This window comes from Megalobrama amblycephala, linkage group LG24 (genome assembly GCF_018812025.1).
Source record: "Megalobrama amblycephala isolate DHTTF-2021 linkage group LG24, ASM1881202v1, whole genome shotgun sequence".
NCBI classification, from domain to species: domain Eukaryota; kingdom Metazoa; phylum Chordata; class Actinopteri; order Cypriniformes; family Xenocyprididae; genus Megalobrama; species Megalobrama amblycephala.
The window spans coordinates 13427760-13438424 of record NC_063067.1 but is presented as its reverse complement, the minus strand read 5'-3'; the positions used below and the strand labels follow the sequence as shown (position 1 = coordinate 13438424).

General features: G+C 35.9%; 1 protein-coding gene across 4 annotated transcripts; it reads left to right on the top strand.

Annotated features, from left to right (window-relative positions):
* Positions 1-491: 491 nt before the first annotated feature.
* si:ch211-112c15.8 (tumor necrosis factor receptor superfamily member 1A) lies at positions 492-8477 on the top strand. Of its 4 annotated transcripts, none has more exons than XM_048178804.1 (11): positions 492-726; positions 1318-1402; positions 3250-3328; positions 3448-3555; positions 3659-3784; positions 3907-4018; positions 4950-5002; positions 5127-5285; positions 5502-5542; positions 5685-5760; positions 7488-8477. In XM_048178804.1, the coding sequence occupies exons 2-11, from the start codon at positions 1364-1366 to the stop codon at positions 7805-7807; spliced, it is 1113 nt and encodes a 370-aa protein (XP_048034761.1). In that variant the 5' UTR covers positions 492-726; positions 1318-1363; the 3' UTR covers positions 7808-8477. The 4 variants fall into 4 exon arrangements, with proteins under 4 accessions (XP_048034761.1, XP_048034758.1, XP_048034757.1 ...); XM_048178801.1 differs by having other exon boundaries at positions 498-726; positions 5505-5542; positions 5685-5811; XM_048178800.1 differs by having other exon boundaries at positions 500-726; positions 5685-5811.
* Positions 8478-10665: the final 2188 nt, after the last annotated feature.

The following is a 10665-nucleotide window of genomic DNA, read 5'->3' as shown; positions in this document are numbered from 1 at the left end:
GCTGCGGCAAATTCAGACGCGCTCTCTCTCTTTCTCTCTCGGCCCGTCTCTGGTTTCCCAGCGCTGTCTAGTAGGCGAACTGTTGTCAGTGTGTCGAGAGAGACCATATACATTTTATAATGAAGCAGAGCGGGGAAAAGGCTTCGTCGGGACAGCATTCTCGCACGGAGAAGTGCAATTACACAACAGAGGCGCTCGTTGGTTTTCAGCTATAGTAAATAATGTGCTCACTCACAGAATAAGACACTACCGCTTTATATATCACATTTCCCGTTATGAATTATGACATCATTTGGTTCGTTGGTCCGTTAACTGTGTCGGATTGCTTTCACATCTCAAGCGAACCGCTCCAGAGTTCGTTTGAAAGCGTACCGAGACCACCTCTTCAAGCAGGTCTCGGTACGCTTGTTTGGTCCGCTTTTGGTGCGCACCCGAGTGCGACTGCTGCTTTCACACCTGCCCAAACGAACCGCACCAAAGGGGAAAACGAACTCTGGTAGGCTACGATTCAACCGAACTAAATGAGGCAGGTGTGAAAGCACCAGTCATTTTCGCTGATCCGTGTGAATGGGGATAGTTTTGATAATGTTGTTATATGTACACAGAAAAAACCTTTCCGTAATTAGTAGTATATCATTGTAGTGTTTACCCTTAGAGAGGTGGCAGGATTTTCTGCAAGTTTCTAATTTTACACCCAGCAGGTGGCGACAAGTGAACTCTTTGTGGGTGAGTCATTGAATCATACAGTCAACAGATTTGTATCAAACATTTATATATATATATATATATATATATATATATATATATATATATATATATAAATATATAAATGTATATGTTTAAATGTTATCACATTTTAGGCCTAAAGCAGATACTAAACTACAGTGAGTACTAATCTGTCTTATTTGCTTGGCTACAGTAGAGCATTTAACCCTGTTGAGAGTACCACCTAACCAAACTAGCATAGTTTTACCTTTACTGCTTTTTTACTGCTTTTATTCAAAGTTGAGACCCCACCATTCAAACTATAAAAAGTTTACAGAGGAAAAATTAAAAATTTCCTCCACTGGACGTCACAGTTTCAAAATGTTTGATTTGGTTACTCATAATGTCATTCATTTTTATTTTTTATAAACGAAAAAATTAATGAATGCATAAGGATACGTTTATTAAAGAAATGACAAACCAAACGATCTTCAGCCGTACCACGCTGAGGTTATTGGTCTGACGTGTTTTCCTGTTTCTCATCTGTCACACTCTCTTACATCTTGTACATAAAGCTTTCTGTGTTGGTTACTCACTTTCCTGTCTGCATAGATACTCTGTCAGAGTGAGGCAGAAGGTGGATGCCACAAATGCTGACATGAAGCAGAATTGGAATATTTCATGTTTTCATCAATTTGTAAGTCTATGAATTCAAATCGTACTGTTAGTCGTCATTCATGACTCTTTAGCTAAAACTGAACATCTCATCATGACTGTGTCAACACTGTGTTTTGATTTGGTAAGTCCTCAATTCTTACCAGCAAATCTGTTATTGCTTTTCCTCAGACATGTATAATTGCTACATTTCCATATTATAAGTGTTTGTAAATCATGCTCTCAGTTTCAACTGTTATTTTTTTCAATTCTGATTACAGGTTGTTGAGAAATAACTTCTCAGTAACCCCCATCCTGTTACAATAACCAGTCCTTTGGTTACATAATATTTTGACTCGTTTGGTTAACCTCAATGAAAATAACAGATATGTGTAATTTAACAATGCAGATTTATATGTACATTTTCATATACTTTGTAATAAATAATTTAAGTGTGATAAAGACAACACTTCACATGTACATTGAAGTATCAACATTGTTTCTCCTGAAATAAAAGACAGCTGTTGATTTACACAGAGTACAGAGCTGTCACATTAATGTGAGTGGCACACTCAGATTATTCAAAGAATTTGATGAGAAATATTTGAGTTTATACTGTAATATATGACTTGCTTCGGTATTTTGGCAAATTTGAGAACAGTTTGAGACATTGTTGAGATTGCATGTCATTTTCGGTAATTACATTAATTTCATTCAGCTTTGGACATAAACAAATCCTCAAAAATGTCAAGCTAGCAGGAAGAAAACAGAAAGAACCCTTTGAAGTTAGCCAAAAGTAGACTTTAAAGCAGAACTAAGTAACTTTTTTTACCTTCATAAATAGTCCTTACGATGGTTAATTGACTTGTAGTGGTGTGTTTGAGGCGAGCACTAACCCCATCTGGCACGTCTATGCTAAAAAACAGCACTTGCAAGTTGAGCTGCGCCGACCCGACACAATCTCGCCTCATGTTCACGTTCACGCGAGAGTGACAAAATGCTTTACGGTAATTCAAAAACAATGTATATATTATGACTTTATAAGACAATTTCGAAAATTACCCACCTCCATTGAGATTTCTTGTACTGTATTTGCAAAACTACTGCGCTGGTGAGCATTGTAGTCGTTGCAGTCCAGAGCTGCGCTTGGAGTATTTACGACAGTGTGATTCACTGAAGGAACCTGTAGGGGGAGCTTCGCAAATCTTACTGAGTTCCGCTTTAAAATCCTTTTAATCTTTATTTTTTTATCTTAATTCTAATGATCTAATACATTGTATTTCTTTTTCCTTCTACCCCACCCTTTTGAATTCATGCTGTTTTGCACTGAGGCCTTAAATCCTCAGGCTTACAGACCCACATATAAGAAAAGAAAATGCTCGTCATTATCTTATATTATTAAATGAAGACTTAAGATGCAAAAGCCTCTAAGTGTTGTCTGAAATCTTCTTCTAAAATGAGCATTTTTATCAAGCTTGTATGTTTAGGTTCAGTAATTTCACTTTAATTGCAATTAATAGGTCATTTTCATTGCCATTAATGTGAAATAACTGAACATAAATATACGAGCTTGATAAAAATGCTCATTTTAGAAGAAAATTTCAGATGGCATTTAGAGGCTTTTGCATCTGAAGTCTTCAAATAATAGACCTTTACCAAATATAATTTGTGTGATTTATTAAATATATTATTATATAATATATATTTTTCTCACATTCCACAAAGTGTAACAGATAGCAAATATCTACCGCTACTTAGCCATGATAATTTATATTTTGCGAAGGGAGTCCCTTATTATTGGTGGTATTTCATATGTTCAGAAGACATTGACAGATTGTTAAACCTCATGTGTGTTTTTTAACTTTATTACAGTTAATTTTTTTATTTCAGGTATTTATACTATTTATAGCCTCCCAATGCCAATGCCAAATCAAAAGAGCACCCACAACAGATGGAAATTGTTCAGCAGGTAAGCAGAAATACCTCCCACTGTTTGAAATAAAAGTAATCGTAAAACCACAGTGAAATACACACAAAAGATGGACCTCTACCTCTGTGGAATAAGTATTTAATCTTATTATTTTGCAGGATATTACAAAAAAGGACATGAGTGTGTGACGTGTAATAGTGGTTATTACTTGAACCCTTTAAATAAAAGGCCAGATTGTATTCCATGTAGAAACTGTGATGAAATTGGTGAGTAAAATATCAGAATACACTAGGTATTTGTCATTTATATAATTGTACCAGGATGACCTTTAAATCTTAATGTAAGACTCTGACAGTCATGGTTTTACAGCTCATGAAGTAGAGAATACCACCTGCACATCAACACAGAACCGAGTCTGCGTTTGTAAACCTGGGTTTTACAAAAGACATGATGGTTTCTGTGCACCCTGTCATGAATGCTCACACTGCGCAGAATGTAAGTACCATTAAAGGAAGTTAACAAACTTTTGACCAAGGGACACAGATGCTTTAAAAATTGCTGAACATCTTGTGGCCAGGAAACTGTGACTGAATACTGTTTTTCCTTTTATCTCTCAGGTTCGAACTGTAAAGAGAAATGTAACCGACAAACGACTACTACAACAACCACAGCAGCAGTTTGTGGGATTGGCTTTTTTCAGGATGGTGGAAAATGCCAAAGCTGTGTAAAGTGTGTGGTAGATTTTGAATCTTCCTTTGAATCTTGATTAATATTTGGTAAATTACTACTTATTTGTGGAGAATAAGGATTTTTTGAAAGTTTTGGTTTGATTATTCTAGGCTTTAGCATGTAGGTTAATGGGTTGTGGTTTTCCTGTGCATAAGGTTTAGCATCAGCATCATAATTTCCTGCATTTGTGATCGTTTACTAGAGGTGTGGAGCGGATCCATCTGTTTCTGTAACAGTCTCAAAATTATTTTTAGGCTATCTTTATCTCTATTCGTTTAATCCTGGACATGGGCGGGGCTTTAACCGGAAGTTACAAATTCGTTCGACCTCACTCGTACAATTCATACGATTTGTCTGAACCCCAGTGACGGGTAGGTCATTCGTACAAATTCATACAAATTTGGCAACTCGTAAAATACATACTATTTAGCAAAGAACATAAGAATTCGTACGAGTGAGGTCGTACTAATTTGCCACCTTGTAAAATACATACAAATTACCGTAAGATCGGGTTGGGATCAAAGAGTATGAAGCTGAAGTAAGTGCTTCCATCCACCTCCGTCCATCATAAACATACTCCACACGGCTCCAGAAGGTTAATAAAGGCCTTCTGAAGTGAAGCGATGTGTTTGTGTAAAAAAAAAAAAATCCATATTTAACAAGTTATGAAGTAAAATATCTAGCTTCCACCAAACCGCCTTCCATATTCAAGTTTCAAAGAAAGTGTAAACTTGTCAGCTAAGCTTTTTCCGTAAATTGAATAGGATAGGCGTAGGACGTAGCATAAGCTACGTTTTACACTTTCTTTGTAAGTTGAATACGGAAGGCAGTACTTTATTATAGATACATTTTGCAGACATTTGTCATAAAATTATTTTAAGGCACAGTAAATGTTAACTAGGCTATAATTGTTTCATGTAATTTGTTTCAGGTTTAGCTGCAAGAGTGACTCCTGTAAATCTTTTTGTACCACAGTTGAACCAGGTAGCCTATATCACAACATCCTAACATGCATACTTAGAAATATTTATATATGCGAACCATATAAGTAAGAAATACTAATCTCTCTGTGTGTGTGTGCGTTTATATAAACTGTCCTTTATCTTAGACATTCCTCACCCGCTGTCGACGCTGTATCTCATCATTGTGGCCTTATTGGGTGTTCTTCTCTGCCTATTTCTCATCTGGTTGTGTAGACAGAGATGGCTTTGCTGCCAATCCAAAAATGTGCATGTTGGCGAACATCCAAACATTCACATTCAACCAGGTTCATATACACTCACATGTACTCGATTTGGATTAAATGAAGCTTGTTATGCCTTTAATGTTGCCTTCACTCAGAGAGAAACAGTTTAATGTTGGTTTTGTTTCTGTTCATTTTGTGGTTTGACAGAGAGTTCATTCTTAAAACAGGAAATGCACACTGATTTAAAAGAATTGTATGTTGTCATATTCCAAATAATATATACAGTGTCTTTTTTAGCAGATCAACCTAATGACGTAATCAGCATTCCCATAGCATCGGTTTGTATTTTTTATTTAACATTTTACTGTTATGCACAATGAAATTACAAGGTAGAAATGTTGTTTAGGATTATTTTTTCCATGATATCTGACATGTTAAGTGACAAGCGTCACACTGATAATCATTTGTTTGTCTTTAAAGGAAAGAAATGCCTCAGCCTGCAATGAAACCAATATCAAAATACCAGTGACCAGCTACCCACACAGTGTCTTCAGAGGTGACTTACAGAGCATCATGGCTCCCCTGATAGCAAATGGAAACCCAAAATGTAATTATATAAAAAATTAAGATATTGCAAAACTTAGTCAATTGTAGCTTAGGTGTACTCTCTTTTTGAAAACAGTTTGAATCTTATGATTGCTTTTCTGACCATTTCAAGTCTTTCAGTCTTATCCATTTGTCAATCATGTAGGCGTATGAAAAATTGTAGGCTACGCCTGAAAGCTAGGTGATCACAATCAAAGTCAAATAACTTCTGAGAACTGCCTAATCAGATAGTAATTTCTAATAACTCACACGCTTTCACATACTTCTTTGTCAGTGTGGTAGAAGCCTCATGAACTTCATGTTGAAAAGGGCAATACAAATTGCTGATCAAATACAGCAGATAATTTTCAGAGTAGGTGCGAATAAAAAGAAAGGAGGGATTTTTGTTTTAGTTCTCACTAAATAGCCTTAATATTTTTTACCTTTTATTTACTAGGCACATACAAAAAAAAAAAAACCCTGAATGATACAACTGCATATTAAAATTGCAGTTAAAAGTTCTTATTACATGGCTCTCAGAAAAACTTGATTCTGATTGGTATATCGGGGCATTCAGCAGTCTGATATTTGCTAAAACACTGTATATCCCAGGGGAAACACCTGTGAAAAATCAATATGGAAAATTCTTTCATATCAACACAGTACATTGGACTCTATTTTTATGGACTTTTTTGGATTGTAGTGACAGTGACCTGCATAATACCGTAATATTGTTGAAATGTTCGTCTTGTTGCTAGACTGATTGTTACATTGTAATAGTGAACTATTTGTTTCTTAGCAGAAACATTTAGCAGAAGAACATTGTTTTGGTTGTGTTTTGGCTCTGTGTGATTGTGCGGATGAATATGGTTCTTTCTTATAACTAAGAAAAGAGACGGAGATTATCCTACTACTCTCTTTAAGCATTCACTACTAGGCTTACAAGATATAACCAATGGAAAGGATCTCAGACTGACTAGCTGACAACATTACTGTAGCTACACCCATTAACCAAAATAAATTCCAGCACAACACTACAACAACCCATAATGAAATGATCCGTCACAATAGATTATGCTTCACAATGAACTCAGTCAGAGAGCCACATATGAAAATGTATCTGTTCAATAAAATACCTTATTCACCTGTTGAGTAATAAAAACGCAATTACAACATTACAACATTCCCTCAGTTCTTGCCATCTCTGAAAACCCAAGCCAGTATTAATTCTTGTTTTATTACTGTCGCGTTCACTTTTTGCCAGCAGAATTTCCTCTATTCTGCATTTAAAAAAAAAAAAAAATGGATAACTCCCCTAAGGTTAGAGATTAGTCAACCTTCTTGCTCATTGTGACAACTAACCTATGCAACTCTCACAACATACACGCTTCAAAGTAGCCAGAGCAAGCTTACTCTATTTACGGATACGATGAGACACGCACGGGCGAGTGACGACTATGGTCTAAAATATAAACATTTAATAATAGGCTTACCATAATGAATCAAGGATGAGGGTTGATGATGTACTGACTCATTCATCTTGAACAAAAAAAAAGTTACATAGTGTACCAACTCAAACATCAAAAGCAATCAACAGGAGATTTAACCTGACAGCTTGGGGTTTCTTGACCTTTTAGACTCAACCATTTTACTTTGTTTAATCTGTATCTAAAGGCCATATCTATATTTTTTTTCCAGTAATGCAGGTGTTGCAGAAGGAGTCCTGGCCAGCACCAGTGCTCTACACCATCATAAGAGAGATTCCCGTGACACGCTGGAAGGAATTTCTGCGACTGCTTTCTGTGTCAGATGATCAGATGGAACGAATCGAACTGGAGGCAGGCCCATCCTATCTAGAAAAACAGTACCTGATGCTACGTCTTTGGAGCCAGAGCAGTGGCGCGAAGCTTGAGAATATCTACTCAACATTACACTACATGAACCTGTCAGGTTGCGCCCAAGAACTGCAAGAGAAGCTAGAGCAACTGCAGACAAGCATGCAATCAGCCTCATCTTGACACCATCTCCTCGTGTGAGGGCTGCAGTTGAATTTTGCAATCATTTACAGGGAACTCTGCACAGCAAAATTGTCTTCTGTACTTTTAACAGGAAACGCTCAGTCATGGATAAAAATATTCATCTTCATGAATTGTTTTATTTAAGCATAATGTCAAATAATTATTAAGCACATAGTGGCTTTGTAATAAGTGATTATAATCTTTGGTCGCATGAATCTGCCTTGTGTCACTATACTGTACAAATGTGAATATTTAAAGAGTAATTGACCAATTCTAAGTTTGAACTTAAAAATAATTTTTGATGTATGTTTGAGATGTCTTAACTGAAAGCAATTTGCACTGACATATCTTAAAATATGTCAGAGCCATAGTTTTGTCTCAAGATCCACACGACCACGCCCCTTAATTTTTTTAAGGCTCGTTTGTAAAAGCTACTTAAATGTCCTAATTTAACTAAGGCCTAGTCCTGGCTGTGAAAGCAATCCTTTATCATCCACTATACTGTACTGGTTTTCAGGATAAATAGGTAGGTGCTTAAATGTTAAAGGTTATTATAAGTCATATTGTACTTAGGCTAGTACTCATATAATACTTGGGCTAGTATTACTTGACTCACTTTGTCACACCACTGTATATTTGTTACTTTTCTTAATAAAACATAACTGATGAATGTGTGGAATATGTATGGCTCAGATACAGACAGCAATGTGTAGTTATAGACAAAAACTGACAGTGAAATTGTCCTTGCTGTGCAGAAAAAGAAAAGTACTGACATTAAGTTTAGTTAATGTCAGCAAACAATTGCTGTGGCCTCTGATCTAGGAAATTCCCCTCATTTGGAGGTTCATCTATACTGTTTAAACCACAAGTGAAGATCAAAAGGATTTTTACTTTTTTTAAATTTTGTTTTTCCAGGCTTGTATACTACCATAACCTAGTTGTTGTCAGTTCGAAGAAACGTATGTTCTCTGGGAAATGTGAAACGTTACTCCTCAAACCCATAACTTTAGTTATTTCAAATGACATTATATTTATTAATTATTGTGATTATTAAATAAATATGAAACTTGGTGAATTTTTTTTTTTTTACTTGCTCATAAGTGTATTGTATGAATTGCCTTGTTAAATGTAATATTTTTTTCCAAAGAGTAAACCAAACAGTAATAAATACTTTTTACAAAAAACAAAAAACAAAAAAAGTTTTACATAAGTATTTTAATGTAAATTAAATGTATTGTCTTTAATGTTCTGTTAAAATTAAAAACATTTTAGTGTTCAAAAGGTTCTGAGCAAACATTCCAGCAGTAACGTCACAGAGTGAATGCAGTCAAACTTATCCGAACCAGTAAGTAGCTCATGTTTTTGAGAAATTCGATAAAAGAATGACGGTCATTTTGACCGTCAGACTACGTTTGCTTTGTTTGTTTTTCCATGCACTGTAGGCCATCAGGAAAACATTAGACCTATTGTAATACATGTTATTGTCCATTATTTTGCTTTACACGGCCCTGTTAGCCTTTTATAGGCCTATGAAAGTCATTTTTCTATAGTAATTAAGTCACTTTGAAGGGCATGGATGCGTGTCATTATCTGCATACTGACATAACCAGACAGCGCCTGTCAGGTAAGTTGTTTACTTAGCTAGATAGTTGAGTTTTGATGAGTGGATGATCAAAATATTATAGGCTACTTTGATTAGTGATGACATAGATAATGTTTACTTAGTTTACATTGTTAGAGTTAAAATTCTTTAGACAAAAGTAGGCCTATTACTTAGCTAGCTATCAATAGTAGCTTAAAAGTTTATTCTGTCATTAAAGGTGCCCTAGAACTTCTTTTTAAAAGATGTAATATAAGTTTAAGGTGTCCCCTGAATGTGTTTGTGAAGTTTCAGCTCAAAATACCCCATAGATTTTTTTTAATTCATTTTTTTAACTGCCTATTTTGGGGCATCATTAACTATGCAGCGATATATAGGTTGCGGCCCCTTTAAATCTCCCGCTCCCCCTCCCCCGGAGCTCGCGCTTGCCTTAAACAGCATAAACACAGTTTACACAGCTAATATAACCCTCAAAATGGATCTTTACAAGATGTTCGTCATGCATGCTGCTTGCATACATTGGATCATGTAAGTATAGTATTTATTTGGATGTATTACATTTGATTCTGAATGAGTTTGAGGCTATGCTGCGTGGCTAAAGCTAACATTACACACTGTTGGAGAGATTTATAAAGAATGAAGTTGTGTTTACTCTCACAACATACACGCTTGAAAGTAGCCAGAGCATTTGCTCTATTTACGGATATGATGAGACGTGCACGGGCGAGTGACGACTACGGCCTAAAATACAAACATTTAATAACAGGCTTATCTTGGTGAATCAGGGTTGAGGGTTGATGATGTATTGACTCATTCATCTTGATCAAAAAAAAGTTACATAGTGTACCAACTCAAACATCAAAAGCAATCAACAGGAGATTTAACCTGACAGCTTGGGGTTTCTTGACCTTTTAGACGGCAAGTGTTTAAAAATCAAAATAGCGACGGCTCTCTTGTCTCCGTGAATACAGTAATAAACGATGGTAACTTTAACCACATTTAACAGTACATTAGCAACATGCTAACGAAACATTTAGAAAGACAATTTACAAATATCACTAAAAATATCATGATGTCATGGATCATGTCAGTTATTATCGCTCCATCTGCCATTTTTCGCTATTGTTCTTGCTTGCTTACCTAGTCTGATGATTCAGCTGTGCACATCCAGACGTCCTGCCCTTGTCTAATGGCTTGATCATAGACTGGCATATGCAAATATTGGGGGCGTACACCCCGACTGTTACGTAACAGTCGG

Coding starts and splice junctions, on each gene's coding strand:
- si:ch211-112c15.8 (XM_048178800.1), top strand. CDS start 1,364: ATGAAGCAGAATTGGAATATTTCATGTTTTCATCAATTT. Junction 1,403..3,249: donor TTTCATGTTTTCATCAATTT/GTAAGTCTATGA, acceptor TTTTTATTTCAG/GTATTTATACTATTTATAGC. Junction 3,556..3,658: donor TAGAAACTGTGATGAAATTG/GTGAGTAAAATA, acceptor ATGGTTTTACAG/CTCATGAAGTAGAGAATACC.